This window comes from Dipodomys ordii, unplaced genomic scaffold (genome assembly GCF_000151885.1).
Source record: "Dipodomys ordii isolate 6190 unplaced genomic scaffold, Dord_2.0 Scaffold5, whole genome shotgun sequence".
In the NCBI taxonomy this organism is placed as follows: Eukaryota; Metazoa; Chordata; class Mammalia; order Rodentia; family Heteromyidae; genus Dipodomys; species Dipodomys ordii.
The window spans coordinates 35,766,490-35,784,974 of NW_012267221.1; the positions used below are offsets into that span (position 1 = coordinate 35,766,490).

The following is an 18,485-nucleotide window of genomic DNA, read 5'->3' on the forward strand; positions in this document are numbered from 1 at the left end:
GGAAGGAAGGAAGGAAGGAAGGAAGGGAAGGAAGGGGGAAAGAAGGGGGAAGGAAGGAGGGAAAGGAGGAGGGAAAGGAAGGAGGGAAAGGAGGAGGGAAAGGAGGAGGGAAAGGAGGAGGGAAAGGAGGAAGGAAGGAAGAAAATCTCTTCTGATAGCAATCCATTCAATATTCTGTCATTTGTAGAACTTCTATGTGAGAGAAGAAATAGATATAAAGATTCATGGTCTGATCTATAGCACATTAAAATCTACACACACACACACAAACTTTATTTGGAAGTGGCCTGTGGCTCAAGTGGTAGAGCACTTGTCTTGAGTTGAAGTGCTCAGGGACAGTGCCCAGCCCCACAACTGACCCCCCCCAAAAAAACTTTCATTAAAATCTATACACATAAGGTTAAGGATGTAGCTCAGAGGTATAGTGCTTTCCTAGCATTCACAGGGTCCAAGGTTTAACCCCAACATAGTAATAAATAAATAAATAAGGTATGTTACATTCTGATTTGTCTTAAAAAGCCTGGTGTGTTAGTAAATGCTCATAATCTTAGCCCTGAGGAAGCTATATCAGAAAGTTCTCAAGTTCAATGCTACATAGCAATACTGCATCTCATAAAATGAAAATTTATAAACATATATATGCCTTGAAATTTTATATCATCATGTGATGGTGAATTAAAATACTCTTAAACACTACCACTATTTCTTTCTCTGTGGCAAGTAAAAAAGAAAAAGGAAAACAACTACCAGAGATTATTTTCTTTATGGTCAAATGAACTGTAATCAGTTTAAATGAATATCATGACTTAGAATAAGAAAAATATCTTTGCTTGGTCAAGGTTTAAATACTATCTAATAGCTAACTCTGTGTGTGTGTGTGTGTGTGTGTGTGTGTGTCTGTGTCTGTGTCTGTGTCTGTGTGTGCCAATAATGGCTTGAACTCAGGACCTTGCGCTCTTACTTTCTAGATTACAGTGGAAGCTCCACCATTTGATTATGCCTCCACTCTAGAATTTGGGTGGTTAATTTAAGATAGAAGCTAACAGACTTTCCTGACAAAGCTAGCTTTGCACTGTGCTTCTTCAAGTTTTCTGAGGATAGCTAGGATTACAGATGTGACCCACTGATGCCAGCTTGTTGTTCAACGTTAATCTTTAGTCATACATTATTAAAGTAAAATCTATAGTTGAGTATTAACCTTAATTAACAATTTTTAAATTACTTTTTTCAACATTCAAGAACCATATTGGTACTAGACTTCTAAGACAGCTTTAAAATTCCATTTAACCCATGACTTTATAAGAACACATTCTGCTCTTTCTTTTGGTTCTAGTGATGTAGCAGATGTTGTTGCTAATGTAATAATTCTATTATATCAACAAGAATTTTTAAAAAATATTTTTGTGCTGGTTCTCAGACTTAAGCTCAGGACCTGGGCACTGTCCTCCAGCTTTTGTGCTCAAATATAATGCTCTACTACTTGAGCCACAGTTCCATTTCCGGATTTTTGGTAGTTAATTGATTATTGGAGTCTCACAAACTTTTCTGCCCAGGATGATTTTTTTTTTGGGTCCGGTCGTGGGGCCTGAACTCTGGGCCTGGGCGCTGTCCCTCAACTCTTCAGCTCAAGGCTAGCGCTCTACCACTTGAGCCACAGCACCACTTCTGGCTTTTTTCTTTTTGCTTATGTGGTACTGAGGAATCGAACCCAGGGCCTCGAGCATGCAAGGCAAGCACTCTACCACTGAGCCACCTTCCCAGCCCCTGCCCAGGATGATTTTGAGCCACAATCCTCAGATTATAGCTTCGTAGTGAAAAATCACAGGCATTAGCCATTGGCCCCCCGCTTCAACAAGAAATTTTCATGAAAATCCTGGCGAATGCAAGAAACAGACTACCTAATGATTTAACCTAACCAAAAGTGAAAGCCTTTTTAGGCTTTTGTGAAGTTTAATCTTTAGGTCTCCTGGTGAATAGAATTTAATAGAAGTCAAAAAGGGTAGGAAATTGAAATGGGAGTTCATGCAGAACATTCATTTTAACACTGTATCCCCTCCTGAGTTCCTTCAGAACTCCAACGCAAATTAAAACAAAGAAGCTCACATCTTCACCAGGCTTCCCAGGAGGGCCTTCTGGTCCACGCGCACCAATTGGACCCTAGTAATAAAATAAAACATGTAAGGTACATATTACCTCTCTGTGTTTATAATATAAAATATAATTGAGATAATAAAACATCACAGAAAATCATCTTGTTAATAATTTGAATTTTATGCCGTATCCCTCAGATCATGTACTCAACAGATGAAAAGCATTTTTAATAGCTCAAATGCACATAACTTATTACTGTCTACTGTCCAAAACCACTTTGAATTTAAATATTCTGTCTGATGTAAGGAAGCTATAGCTAAGCATAGTCCATAATAGAGTGATCCCAAGCTGGATAGACATTTTTTTCTACATTAGAAAGGATCTGGGAAAATGTGACATCAGTGTAAGAGTGGGCCTATGTTGAACCAGGTGTACATGCTTATTGACATTACCATTGGTCCAGGTTCACCAGGCTCACCAGGAGGACCAGCTGGTCCTGTGCCTCCCTGAAATTGAAGATATGTGATATATGAAAACCAAAGGAAAAGCATGTGCCAAATCTTACACTCTCTATGTGCTCTGTGGTATATAGTATGGGAGTCTAGACTTTCATGCTCTATGACTCTAAGGCAAGGTACTGTTTGTAATTCAGTTTGCTAACCTGTAAAAGGACAATCACGAAAACACATAGTTCATTAGAGTGCTGAAGTAATTGATATATATTTAAAACAGTATAGTGGTAGCAGAATGAATGCATTAACACTCATTATCACCATCACCATATCACATATTTCATCATCTTCAGTAAACTTGTTTCTATTCACATGTCTTGAGAAAATACTCCAAATATGATGACAACAATGTGGTAACCTCTCTTTGGAAGCATGACTTTGTAATGCCTGTTAAATGACTGCAAGCAATAAAACAGTTTTATGTCACAAGTTTACTGCTAGTTGATAGGCATAGAAAGAAAGTTTGCAACATTAGGTTTTTTTCAAACATAACATGAACGGTTACATATTATTACAAATAAAACCCAAGGTGGTCATTCCCCCTGGAGGTGGCCTTTTATGATTTAATTGCATAAATTCATTATTCAATTATGAGACTTTTATCATAACAGGAAATTATGACCTCTTCATTCAGAAGCAACAGGCATAATTCCAAGTATTGTTGGTAACTCATATAAAGAAATCAAATGGTAACAATGTAGCACCATGAAGGACCTGTGATATGAATACTGTATATATGAATGAGTGAGAATGATTTAATACGGCCCAATCAAATTGGACATTTACAATTATATATTTCTTAAGGCTAGCCAAAAGCAATCATGTTACATAGACCTTATTTATGCTTTTACTTTTCTTGACTACAGTATATAATCTAGTTATTTAAACAAAATGAACTTACTTGTTGCCCTTGTAAACCCTGAGGTCCTCTTGGGCCAACAGGACCCTTAAAAACAAATGAGAAGAAAAGTTGCATAGTATTCAAGATGACTAATATGTTGAAAATATTGAATCAGCTTTTGAATCTGGAAGAGTGAAGCTATGAAAGCCAAAGCTGGTGACATTCTCTCTCTGAACTCATCTATAAGGCGAAGAGATTAAGGCTCGGCTAACATCTGGGATGACTGATACATACCCTCGTGTCATGAATAGAAATAAACAAAATGCCTGTACACACCCTGTGTCTTTAAGACAAGAACACTCTCATGTGTATAGATAGGGTGGTTCCGTTAAACAAGAACATCTGAAGAGAAGAAAATTTTGGCCTGAGTAAAGGAGTTATCAAACAGCCTGGGTAATATTGCAGCTTTACAGCAGCTTCTTGTTAAGAAACCCATTAAATGGAACGTTTATGAAACCAACAATAGGGACTAAATTATTTTCAGTACCCATTTAAAATGGCAATGAGGTTCCTTGTACATACAGTGTCTGATGTAAGTATCAGCAGAGGCTTCCCTCATTTGAAAAGTAAACGGAGCACTACCAAAAGAAAGTAAAGGAACCAAAAGACTTAAGAATATTCAGTACTATGTATGGCAATGTATGTCTACAACTTTTTAATTGTCAGTCTTATAAAGTAAACCTGAGTTAATTAAAATCAAGTGTATTTCATAAGAAAAACAATTTTATTTTGCATTGATCAGGTATTTTGTCTAGGGAAGAAGTTTAAAAGCCCTTTTTAAAATATGCACATATGTAAATTAAACTTCAAATAGATAAAAAAAATCAGTTATTTCAGAAAAACATGAAAGGATAAGCATCAAATTCCTAGGAATTGTTTAAAAATATACAAATAAACAATGTTTAAGGCATTCATAGTCCTAGCCTTAAGCATGGGGGGCACGCATTATTCATGAGGTCTGACTTTATTTCTTAAGGCCTGAATTTCATTAATCTGGAATGATTTGGAATTATGACAGAAAGAATATGGAAGATTCAGTTTTAAAAGTGTTCATTCATTCACTGAGATTATAGTGCTCCAAATACCCAGGTATTTGCCCCCTCCCAGCAAACGGAATTGTCTGGCAATTGATGAACTAAAAATGTGTTCAAGAATGATGAAGCGCTCTTCTTCCAGAGAACCTCAGAGCTGTTGAAGTACTTAAGACATCCAGGGAATTTATTGAAACATGTCCGAAATGATGAAATCATAGTATTAAAATACCACTTATTTCAAAATTTTTTCAAAATAACATTTCTATAATATCATAAGATGGGATCTTTAACTATTAAGGAACAGTTTTTTTGTGATAGTGATAAGTATATGTTGTAAAATCGTGTCTTCAAGAATTAACTAAAATAGATATAAAGATCTTCATTAATGTCCATGTGGGCTTTGCATGGCTATGACCCAAGCTACACTGGGCTTTTAGCTAATAGGAACAACTGATAAACTGGCTGACTGGGTGACACATGCATGCATGCGTGCATATCCATTATTTCTTAAAAGTAACTCAAGCTTCTTTTTCATGTTTCATCTTCCTTTATTTTTGAGCAGTGTTGTTTACAGTATGCTTACCACAGAGCCAGGCATGAGTCCCACTTGACTCCCAAGTCCAGATTTTTCATCCAACCCAGCCATCTGAGCTGAAAATGGCTGTAAAAAGCAATGTGTTGACATTATTTCCACAGTAAAAGATGTAAGTCAACATTCTTTTTAAATTGAAAAGTGCGTACTTTATGTAATCCTTACAGAATGACTCTCCTAAGAATAATTTTAAATATTTCACTGTAAAGCATGATGGAAGATTCAAGCTATTTGGTCAAGCTGTATGCTTTTTTTTTTGAGATTTTTAAAATGTTTTTATAAAAGTGATATACAGAGGAGCTACAGTTACATAGGTAATTCATTCATTTCCTTTTGAACAATTTCATTCCCTCCCTCATCCTGTCCCAGTTTTTTTCCTTCCCAGTTCCCATTCTCTCTCCTCCCCGCAATTTCCAACTTAGTGTCTAGTAGGTTTCATTGTATGCTTTTGATAAACCATTCTTCCTTAGAGCATTTTCTGAAGTATACAGATTCAGAACAGCTGAAGTGGGACAAACATCTGACACCTAATAAAAGCACAGTTCATGCTGATGAGTTCTCAGGCTAATGAATTTCAGGTTTAAGCCTCTTTATCTGATTGTCTTCCATGATTAGAGTACACTAAACACTGAAACAAAGCCCAAAAGATGCCTTTAAACATTTGTCCTAAAGATGCCAGATTTCATATTGGACTATTTTAAAGAGATTCTGTTCCTCTTTCTTTGTTCATGGCTAGCAAACATTAAATTGCATTAACGTATAGTGTAAACATTTTATAACATTTTAATGAATCTCTAAATGTTCTAAAATATTTAAAGCAGCTTTACCTGTATTCACATTTAAAAAAAAAAAACCTTGGCAAACAAACTCTCCTAAACTGTTCACCTACAATCCAGCAGATATATAAATTTCCAGATCTTATTGCTAAAAAAAAAAAAAACTGTGCATTTTTAAAAGGCAGTTGGCAATTTCTTCCACAATCAATTGAGAAATTGTGCTGTTCTATAAAATAAAAATGATACTCAGATACTGTAAGATCCCTTATTACATTATGCAATCTAACACTAAATGCCTTATACTTCTTACACTAAGAATTCAAAAGAGATCACAGAGGTATTTTATTATACTTCAGGTAAGAAACTAAAATTTAAGAAATAATCAGATAGCTTTATTAGTGTTGTTTTGATTTAGTTATAAAACATTCAGTTCACATTTTGTTTTCTGAACTGACTCCAGCAAAAATCATAATGAAGGCCTCGGAAGGTGGCTCAGTGGTAGAGTGCTTGCCTCGCATGCATGAGACCCTAGTTCGATTCCTTAGCACCACACAAGCAGAAAAAGCCAGAAGTGGCGCTATGGCTCAAGTGGTAGAGCGCTAGCCTTGAGCTGAAGAGCTGAGGGACAGCGCCCAGGCCCAGAGTTCAGGCCCCCTGACCGGCCAAAAAAAAAAAATCATGACAAACTTATAACTGAATACACTACCTCCATGTGACATTTGGCAGTACACACAACTCACCCGACTCATGCCGTCTGGTCCTGGGTGGGAGGGATGCCCAGGAGGCCCCGGAGCACCGGGTTGACCTGGAACACCTGGCTCACCATCAATTCCCTGAGGGCCACGGGGACCCTAGAAAAACAAAGCCAGGAAAGTCAAAACCCATGATCAAGTATGTATTTGGTGGACGGCTTTAATCATCTCCTTCTTCACGGCCATTGTAACCATCAGCTACATCAACACTGTTGATTTTACACTGATCAGACTTTCGATTATAGGGTATAGTCTAGGTAAGAATTTTACTTCATGTGGTAAGTCACCAGGCCTTACTTTTCTTAGAATCATTTAAAAACTGCTTTCAGTGTAGCAGCAGTCTGAGCCTCCTTATTTGTTTGCTTTGTTGCACAAAAGTATTTAAAAACAAATTCTAAGTTTACTGTCTGTCTTTGATTACAGTTAACTATGAATCTGCCTGTTTTAACCATGTTACCAACCCACTTCCTCCAAATTGAGGTAATCTTGGCTTAGAGCTGTGAGTTGAGTTTATATTTATTTCTAAGTGCTTGATGCTTTGCATAGTTCCTGGTACATACTAGACATTCAGTACATGTGTATTACATTTTCACACTTCAATCTTTGTACTTTTAGGCTGGCACATTTTATTATTCTTTCCCACTCTGAAAAGTAGACAAGACCAATGAAAAATTAGAAATAAAGGCAAAAAATGATCCAGCCAAGTCTAGTTCTCAGAAAAGTGAGCAATGGTTTCTAGTTGCCAAACTCCACCCTTCCAGCCCACATCCTCAGGCAGTTTAGGGAATAGCCACGTCCTCAATTCTTGTAAAGCTCAGTCCCCTAGCCTCATCATTCCCACAAGTCTTCTCAAGTATTTGCTGACTTGTTAATGTTTTAAAAAATCGTAACAAGCTTCAAAAGGAAAGGAACAAAGTGTTATAAAACAATATGTTTTTTATCAGTAAGAGTGAGAATTGAGAATAATGATACATTAGAAAATAATAGGTAAAGAACGTTAGCTACCTTACACAAAAGAGTGTCTACTGGTCAGCCACCAGTTCAAATATGATCTGGTGATGCAGGTAGAGTAATACAGAGCATACTGATGCTGTAGAGAATGCAGTTCGCATATGATGGTGTAATAGTTTGAGAAGAGTAGCATAGTAGTTATACCATAAAGTTGATTAATAGTTTGATATATTCAAACATTCATATAAGATTCTTTATTTCTTGAAATAGTAGAATAAATAATTTATTCAAACAGAAGTAGCTCTCATTACCAAATTACTCTCATTATCAAAACCAAACTCTATTTGCTGGGCACTGGTGGCTTGAAACTTTAATCCTAAGTACTACAAAGACTGAGATATGTAGGTCAGTTAGAAGCCAGCTTAGGCAGGAAAACTTATGACTGTTATATCTTGTTAACCATCAAAAAGCCAGAAGTGGAGCTGTGGCTCAAGTGGGAGAATGCTAGCCTTTAGCAAAAAGAACAAAAACAAAAACAAAACTCAGGGATATTGGTTAGGCCCTGAGTTCAAGCCCCAGGATTTATGTGCATGTGTGTGTACACACACACACACACACACACACACACACCACAAACATCAACACACACACACCACAAACATCAACCCCCTTTTGATTCTTAAGCTACTGATAATTTGCTACACTTTTCATCTAGAGGTTTTTATTGCTAACAAGGATTCCTAGATTATATGTTGGTGGGCATTCATGGAAATGCATATCTTCAGTGGTAGCAAAGACAAAGAATCTGGATTACTCATAGAATCTGGCATGAAAAACATGTTTTATAATATTTAACTGATAAATGATGATAATTATCTAATATCCCATACAAAAAAATGAGCTAAACATAATCTTAGCTCCCTATGCCATTTTTAATGAAAATGGAAATATGTTTACTGTCTATATAGATAGGTAGACAAAATTTTGAGTGATGTAGTCTTAAAGCTACTGTTTTCTAATTCCTCTAATCTGTGATTAGTAAAATAATTATTATATTTCTGTGTGATCTGGAGATAACACACAATTTCTCTGACTTCAGAATCTATGCTGTATTTTCCCAAAATTGTTCTAAAATACCTTGTACAATATTGTAGTCTTACACAAACTGAAGTTAAAAATCAATAAAATTGATTTCATGAAAATTTCCATAATTATGTGAACATAACCAAGACTACTGTTGATAAGGACAACTATAATACTGAACATTATAATTTTATGACATTAAATATTAAAAATAAATGATTTTGAAATAGGTTGACATACATTTTCATATATTTTTATATTTACAAATGAACATATTAAGGTAAAAAAAATATTCTATTTATTATCATTCCCTTCCATTGTCCAGATGCTCAGCACATCATGCAACAATCTACAACAATAAATTATTGTTTCTGACCACTAGGTGGCAACATCCACAAGTAGCAAAGAGTCATGACAGAAATGGGAAGAACTTTTTGGTTCTGGGGCTGATTAGCAGTAACACACACATATACACACACACAAAACAAACACACGTACACACATATATCATAGGGATTAAGTAACATATGCAATCACATCTCCTTGGCTATCTATCTCCTGATAGAGTTTTATTTACTCACTATTGTAACCTGGGCAATCTATTTAAGACTGAAGAAATGTACTGAAAGACATTCATTATGCTCACTGGCTAGTACTGATAGCTTCACAAGACTTTTCTATGTTAATTTCAATTTTCAATTTCAAATCTGCCTAAATTTGGAAACTCTGAGAGACATTATTAGTTGTCACAATCTGAGAGGTGATGGAAGCATCTAGTAGGTGAAGATATTCAATGTCCCACAATGAAAAAGAAATTATCTGAACAACTGTGTTGCACATTGTGAAACTTCTGCACTGTTTAATGGCACTGGGAGTAGGGAGAGGAAAGTAATATCTATGATTCTAACACTACACTGCATTTGGACAGAAATAGCATTAGTACAGTCCCTGCAGAAGGTTTGAGATCTAAAACTCAGACCTCCTCTATAAGTATTCTGTAATACAATGCTGGAGGCTAGGAACCAGCTAGAATTGGAATATTAACACTAAGGAAATCAGCAAATGCTACATTTAAAATAACAGCTTTTGAAAAGAAATCCAATTGTTAAACACTTGCTGTCACAACACTCTTTGCTCGTATTAACAGAAGAACATATGTTCTAGATAGCATCTGCCAACAGTCATCTTGCTTCATGAATGTCTAATCACCACTCTTCACACACACACACACACACACACACACACACACACACGTGCATGCATGTCCAATTCATATTCTCTTCCTTGGGTCTAAACAAGATAGGAAGTAAATTACAATCACAAACTATATCAAGATAATAACAAAGTAATTTCCTCTAAGTCAGGAGAGCTAATTACTCATGAGGAGAATTCTTTGTGCATTTAATGTAGGCAAGGAGGTGGCTCCTTGATGCACTCAGGGAACAAAGTTCAGACTGGCTTTCTTGGGACCCAGTGGTAAAAAATGAACCCTCCCCATCTACTTACAGGTCTTCCTTTGGGGCCTCTCTCTCCTCTTGGTCCTTGAGATCCTGGAGGGCCCTAAAACAGCAAGTAAGTGATGATTATTTCTTTTTTTTTCCAGTACATTGTAGTTCTTTTTTGTACGCTTTTATTGTAAAAATACTATACAGAGGGGTTACAGTTATATGAACAAGGTAATGAGTACATTTCCAATTGAGCATTGTTGCTTCCTCCTTTGTTTTTCCCCTACCATTCCTTCCTTCCCACAATGATGATTATTTCTATAAACATTTACACTTTGAGTGTTTTCATTTAAAAGATTTGTTTTATAAGATGAAATTTAGAAATAGAAATATTGCATATCTAATTCCATGCAGTTGTACACTATGGGGAACAAAGGTATGCACATACAAAGTTACATGTCTATTGGAGGATGTTTATTGTAACAGAGAAAGCTGAGGGCCTGCAAAAAATTATAGCATCACAGACCTCAATTAGCTAAGTATATTAGTTTGTCTATTAATCACTAATTTTCTAGCTTCTTGTGAACACAAAAACTTGAGAGTTCAGAGTTGAAAAACCCCATAAATGTACAGATCTCAAATGATGAGTGATCTGTATGAGTTCACCTCAGTAGATGATACCACAGAACGCTCATCAAGGTTCATCTCCTGTGGAAGCAGTGGAAAGAAAAGCCTTCCACTCCACAACAGCTGTTCATTTCATCATAATATTTTACTCAACTTAAAATATAGTATTATTTCCACTGTATATTTAAGACCTACTTAATTTTTCAAATCATAGTTTCCATTATTCATTCCTCAAAACAACAGCTGTTTTTCTAAAATGGTGTTACGATGAAGGTATTTTAAAATGGCTTTTTCCCCACTGGGAAATGATGCTTCTAGGATAGGGTGGGTGGTTATTACTCTTTAAAAAGATTTTGTTGTTGTTATTACACTGTCCAGGTTGGCCCCAAATTCCTGGGCTTGAGAAATTCTCTTGTCTTACCCTCCTGAGTAGCTGGAACTCTATGTGTACATAATATATCTTGCTCAACATGCCCATCATCTGGCTATGTAGGAGACAGAGGCAGGAGTCTGGCCCCAAGCAAAAATGAGAGAGATTACCCACAAAATAACTAAAGCAAAAATGACTGGGGCATAAAGAGCTGGCCTACCAAGAAGGTGCTAAATTCATGTTTCAGTATCACCAATACATAAATATATTAATGAATTAAAATTTGCATAAATATGGATGAATGCGTGTATATGAGTGTATTGTCCATCTACGCAGCTATGCGTTCTGCTAATAACTCAAACCAGAAAAAATGGTATCTAAATCTGAAAGTAACCACTTCCTTTTGCAATTTCTCAACTTCTACTGCAATATGTAATTTATACAAATCATAGCAATTCACTCTTAATCAGAGTCAGATAACAAACATTATTTGTTAACTTTATTTTTTACTTTTGCTAATTTATAATTTGTTAATATTATTGTTACATTTGTTAATTTAATAAGGTCAATATAAACTTAGCAATGTGACTACAAGTGGCTTGGTCTTTCACATAACCAATAGCAAAACTAATCAGATGAGAAAAATTTAATCAAATATTCTGTATGAATAGGAGTTTATTGCTGCAAGAAAATGCCTAAACTAAAAAATGATTCAAGACAAGATGTTCTAAAACAACAAGATTTTTTAACATCTATATGCCGTTTTCATTTTAGGGATGCCACAGCAATTTGCAGTATCCTAGTGAACACAATAGCACCATGAATTGTGGAGAAAAGCACTTACTGCTGGACCTGGTCGACCACGGATGCCTGTGACCTAAACAACAAGCAAAACATTGTTAAGATAAAGGGTCTACAGAGATTTAGAAGTGTCAGTCATCAAATAAGAATAAAACCAAAATCACAAAAATATGTTTCATCTAAACAAATGGAAGTTATTGACAACATTTCTTCTGTGAATTGTAGATTATGATATTATCACATTTAAACCCTACTACAGGGAGGCAAAACTAGTAGAATGATTAAACGCACCAATGCTGGAGCCAAGATGCCATCCAAATCCTGGCAAGAACTGATGGCTCATTTTTTTCTGTGCTTTTGTTTCTTTGAAGGCAAACTTAAAGGCAAAATGGTGATTCTGATAGCACATTAATCTCCCTCATGAATAGACAAATAAATGTAAAACATTGGCACTTTTGATGTAGTAAATTTGTGTAAGTGACTTTACATGAAGAAAAACAAAATGAGTGATTTAAATGGTAAGTATTCTTTGTGAAAAACAAGCAGATTTAAAGGCAAAACAACAATGTAAACATTGCCAAATAAAATTTATAGATTGCAGTTATAGACTGATAATTCCTTTAGGATATAGGTGGTTGAAAACTGAACATATACAACTCTATAAACATTTTTTAAATGGTGAGGTAACACTCAATATCTACCAAGACCAAAGGATAACTTAGTTCCCAAACCATGGAACATTAAACTGCTATACTATTACTAATATTAACTCTCCCTATTTATGAAAATATGATTTTGTACCTTTAGTCATATGAATCATTAAAGTTAGAAATATGGAAAATTATTGCATATTTTATCTTGCTTTTGTTTACTTGTTTACAAAATAACTAATTTTTATCTTTTAAGAGGAAAAATAACGTAAAAGTATACTAAAGTTATGTTTTAACGCATTTTATTTACATATACTTACAACAGGCACTAATCCTGGTTCTCCTTTTTGTCCCTATGGAAAAAAAAATTCGGTTAATCACAGTAGCCCATGGAAACACTGGGAAGTTCTATGACATATTAAAAAAAGAGAAAAAGTTAATGATCAATTGTTAGGATATAGAGTCATATATCATTCATAAAAATACACTCATTTGATATACAAGTCCTAAAGTTAATCAGTCTAACATAAAATATGTAAAATTGTTGAGCCAGTTTTTACAGGGAAAAAAAGATAGAGGAATGGTTGTGATATAGATATAAGACAAAGTTCTGTTGGGGGGAAAAATCCAAAGAGATAAAATGCAAGAAAAGTTCAAGACATTTCTTGAACTGAACTGGGCTGATTCCCTATCTTGGCTATGGTAATAGCACTGCAATAAGCATGGTGGTGCTGGTGGCCTTACTGTACCATGGTTTGTATTCCTTTGGATATATACTCAGGAGTGGAACTGCTAGTTCACGGGGAAGCTCTATGTTTAGTCTTTTGGGGAACCTCATGCTAGTTTCCAGAGTGGTTGAACAAGTTTACAATCCCACTCATAGAATACTAAGGCTCATTTATGATCACATCCTCACCAGCATCTGCTATTGTTTTCTTAATAGCGTATAAATTTATAAATAAATACATTGAGTGGTATGTAAGTATACCCAAATGTATTAACTAAAATATGGTAGATTCAAGGGAGAAGTCAAACTATAATTTCTTAGAGAGGCAAAGTCAAAGTTCAAGAAAATAGTACTCAAAAGGGGTAACATGGGGTATAAAGGAGAAGGGTAGACAATGAAAAAAAATGAGGAGAAATACAGGCAAGAATGCAATGTATATCCTGCAAAATTAAGAAATATGAAGGAAGGGGTGGGTTGGGAGAAATGGATGAAAATGATGAAAGGCGAGACATTGATCAAAATGCATTATACTCATACTATTTTGTTAAATGGCAGCTCCTTTGTACAACTACTTAAAAGATAATTTTAAAAGGAAAGAAGATGAAGAAAAAGGAGGAGGAGGAGGGGGGAAAAGGGGAGGGAGAAGGGGAGGGGAAAGGGAAGGGGAGGCAGAGCAAAAACTTATTTTACAAAAAGAAACAGTAAAATAAGTGGAATTTTATAATTCTCAAATATCTAAGAAAGATGTTGAAAAATAATGAAATAGGACGTAAAACTAACAAAGTACAGTTAATAACAAAGTAAAAATAGATAAATAACAAAATACACATAGAAATAACAAAAAAAGGGGCCTGGGGAGGTGGCTCAGTAGTAGAGTGTTTGCCTTGCATGCCTGAGGCCCTGGGTTTGATTCCTCAGCACCACATAAGCAAAAAGAAAAAAAAAAAAAGCCAGAAGTGGCATTGTGGCTAAAGTGGCAGAAGTGAGCTGAAGAGCTGAGGGACAGCGCCCAGGCCCAGAGTTCAGGTCCCACGACTGGACCCCCCCAAAAAAAAGAAAGAAAGAAAGAACAAAAAAAGAAAGGAGGAGGCAACAATGCTTGATAAGAAATGTACTCATTATCTTGCCCATGTAATTGTAACCCCTCTGTACAGTATTTTCACAATAATAATAAAAATAACAAAAAAGTTAACAGATACAGCAGATATAATAGGTGCTGATGGAATTTGATAGTTGGAACTTTGGAATTTCAAAATTTATATATTCATTGCCTAGTATCCAGCATGTAGTTTAAATAGCATTGGATGAATTATACCTTTATACACTTCTGTTTTTACAGGTATCAATTTGTATTATTTCTGCATTTGTCTTCAACAGATTTTGTACTCAGCAAGGCCATCATTGTGTCGTGGGCTTCTTGTCTTCTCATTATAGCCCAGACAAATTCACAGCAAATTATTCTTGAGTGTATCAAGTGCCAATAACATATTATGAAACCATGCCTTTTATTAGGCAATTAAGGAAACTGATGTGAATTCAACAATTACACCCAAAATATGAGAAATAAGGGGAATTAGATCTAGTTTATTTAATTTCTCCTTATATATATTATACTCTCATATGATTATAAAATAATATAAAACATATTATTTTGTAGTAGGAAATTATGGAAGTAGAGGAACATGCAGAAAAAAAAATATCCTATTCAACGCCTGGGGTATAATTACTGTTAACGTTCAATCACTTTTCTATGTGTCTGCTAATTCTGGTTCAAATAATACTTCAGTATTTAACTTTAAGGCTTTGCTTTCATTTATACGTTTGAAAGCATTATAATTAATATCTTTCTTTATAAATATTTAGTCTATCTCTAATATCAGAAGATATGTTTCTGGAATTTAACTAACTATATGATTGAGGAATACACACACACACACACACAAGCTTTAGATCTATGCCACCAAATTATACTCCTGAACAGCACAACTTAATAATATATTCCAAATAGTATCTTATATCTGAAAGTGTTTTATAAAGAAAAAATTTTGAAGCTTTTTTTCTCTTGTTAATAATAGGTTCAAGTGAGAATAAAAGCGAGCTGATGAAAGTTACTGATCTTAAGATTGAGGGGATGTCCCCTCTGTAGGTAATAGATGTGAATTCAGAAGAGAGAAATGGCCCTGTGAAAGTAGTTCCTTAAACGTAAAGTTGGGGCTGGGAAGGTGGCTTAGCGGTAGAATGCTTGCCTCGCATGCATGAAACCCTGAGTTGGATTCCTCAGTAGCACATAAACAGAAAAACCCAGAAAGTGGCACTGTGGCTCAAGTGGTAAAGCGCTAGTCTTAAGCAAAAGAAGCTCAGGGACAGTGCCCAGACTGTGCCAGTCTCAAGACTGGCACAAAACAATTAAAAAGTTAAGTTGAAGATAGGAGCACAAGATACTGAAAGATTGCCAAAACAATATTGAAAAAATTCTGGAATAATTCTAGCAAACAAGAGAGGAATTATTTCACTGGAAATGGGGAAAACTCGCCTGTTAAAAATACTGTAAAATTTCCATCTCAAGAGATTAACAAGGAAAATGCAGATTTTATTTCTTTTATGTTTAGGGGAGCTTAATTATCTAATTATCTTTTTTAATTAAATTGTAGTTTGTTGACACTTTATTTAAGCATTCTGTTCATTCAAATTATTTGTAAGAGATTAAATGCTTAACTATCAGATTGTGTGTTTTGATAATAAAGATTTCTTATCTGAGATAAGCCACAGATGTTGTTTTTGCTGCTTTTATCAATTAAAGCTTTTCATAAGTTAATGTGAAAATGAATATGTCCATAATCTTAATAAATTTATTTTTTTCATATTCACTGAAAAACATGTTCAGGTGCTCAGATTTCAAATGTAATTTCTGAGGTTTACACAAACTTATCAAAGAATGCCTGGTAGATTTGCCATGGTGGCAGCCATTCTGTGTCCATCCTGGCTTCACAACATTTCTACCATTAGCACAATACAAATATTTTAAAAAGAAGCACAGTAATTATCTGGGGGAAGGTTAATATGCATGATCAAATAAATTTAGCTGATTAAGATCAATGTGGTTATAAACTAAGAACAAAACAAATTATGACATTACTCTGCTCTTAAATTTCAGAAGATACTTGGTAAAAATTGAAAGCAGCAGAGCATGGTAAGTTGGCAAGGTTACTACCTTGAATACGCCCATCTCCCAGCTCTCACTCATTACCTTTAAAAAACAGAAGTAAAAGACACAGCCCAGCAATTGCCTCTTTGGAAGTCATGTCTGTACTAACTGAAGGAAAGTTATTATTTCAGGGACAATCTCACTGCAATTGTTTTTCTTTTTCCTATTTCATCTCTCTGCCATCTATTTTTCATCCATGTAGGTTGCTTCAAACCAGTCTTAAACTTGCAAATTTCATTTGATTCTTGCTTGGATATATAAATTGTGAAATCATATTTGAATCTTATTCTTTAGACCTAAACCAAAATTCAAATTGTTTACTTAAATTTCTGCAAATTAGACATATTTCTGGTATTGCACTGTGAACCAAAAAGTGATGAAGTGGCCAGGTTTTCCTTCTTATAACATCTCTGTCTATCCATAGTATTATTTTATCTTGCTAATTGAAAAATCACTTTATTGAAGTTCTATGCTGAGAAAATGTACAGAAAATTTAAATTAGTTATCTACGTCTCATATATACATATCCTGTTTAGATGAAGGAGTAAATGCAATAGTTGTTTAACCAGGAAATTGAGACAATGACAAGAAGAAAGAATTTATTTGCTTTATAGGAATATCATATCCAAATGACATGCGACCTAGCTTGTCAGCTATACTGGGGTCATAGATCTAACACCTCATTGTCCTCATGAATGTGAAGCTTGTTTCCAGGATGAAATTTAAGTTACATAAAGAGAAAGAAATAGTATGTTTTAGAACAAATATAAATTGATTATGGATCTTTTCTTCTCAATCAATGGAAGAGGGATTACAAATGTAACAAAGTAGAATTAACATTGTTACTTCCTTCCTTTCTTTTTTCATTCTTCCTGTCCCTCTCACCCTTTTCTCTTTTGTCTCTTCTAAATCTGTGTATCAAAATTCTAATATATATGTAAGTATGTATTGTCCACAGTGACAAGTACAAGGAATATAAAAGTAAGCCATATTTTCAGTCCCTATAGCATCCACAACTTTCTAGCAGAAATGGGAATTTGAACAAAGTTGAATATAAGGTGAATAGAACTGTTATCTAGTAGCTTAACTGTGCTTTGCATGGTACTGTGGACTTTTAAAAGCATTGTAATAATTTCAATGCACAGATCTGTGTCGATAGCACTAGAAAGAATTCTGATCATAAAAAAGAGACAATGCAAAATCAAACTTACCTTTCTTCCTCTACCTGCAAAAAAGATAATACATGTGTTATTTTATGATTATGAAAATATACTAGATATTTAGTTACAATAGTATGTTTCTTGAGTAGCCAGAATTTAACAAATTATCAATCCAACAGGAGGTAGAACTTAAAAGTTGTTTCAGATCAATATTTCTGTGAAAAGCAAAGTAATGTATCCCTTTGGAGACCCAGTCTGGGTGCTGTCCCTGAACTTTTGTGCTCAAGGCTACTGCTCTACCACCTTGAGCCACAACTCCACTTCTGGCTTTTTTCTCTTTTCTTTTCTTTTCTCCTTTTTTTTTTCTTTTTTTTTCTTTTTGTCAGTTGTGGGGCTTGAACTCTGGGCCTGGGCACTATCCCTCGGCTCTTCAGCTCAAGGCGAGTGCTCTACCACTTGAGCCACAGCACCACTTCTGGTTTTCTGGTGGTTTATTGGAGATAAGAGTCTCATGGACTTTCCTGCTTGGGCTGACTTTGAACCACAATCCTCAGATCTCTGCCTCCTGAGTAGCTAGGAATACAGGTGTGAGCCACCGGCGCCCAGTCTTTTTTTTTTTTTTTTCTTTTTGTAGTTAATTGAAGAGGTTCACAGGCATTACTGCTTGGGCTGGCTTTGAAACATGATTCTCAGATTTCAGCCTCCTAAGAAACAGGAATTACAGGAATGAGCCAATTGCACCTGGCTCATTATCCCTCTTAATGCGTGCCACTGTTGGAGACCAGCTATTTAGAGGAAACTGTATATT

At 35.1% G+C, this 18,485-nt stretch overlaps 1 protein-coding gene across 1 annotated transcript in view; it reads right to left on the reverse strand.

Annotated features, from left to right (window-relative positions):
- The window catches only part of Col5a2 (collagen, type V, alpha 2), a 132,585-nt gene that overhangs the window by 48,212 nt on the left and 65,888 nt on the right, over positions 1–18,485 (reverse strand). Inside the window, exons 3-11 of the mRNA XM_013027576.1 lie at positions 17,729–17,742; positions 12,906–12,938; positions 11,979–12,011; positions 10,199–10,252; positions 6,647–6,757; positions 5,122–5,199; positions 3,505–3,549; positions 2,544–2,597; positions 2,104–2,157 (exon numbers count right to left, since the gene is read on the reverse strand). Coding sequence (XP_012883030.1) covers positions 2,104–2,157; positions 2,544–2,597; positions 3,505–3,549; positions 5,122–5,199; positions 6,647–6,757; positions 10,199–10,252; positions 11,979–12,011; positions 12,906–12,938; positions 17,729–17,742 — 476 coding nt within the window. The remainder of the gene's footprint in view (positions 1–2,103; positions 2,158–2,543; positions 2,598–3,504; positions 3,550–5,121; positions 5,200–6,646; positions 6,758–10,198; positions 10,253–11,978; positions 12,012–12,905; positions 12,939–17,728; positions 17,743–18,485) is intronic.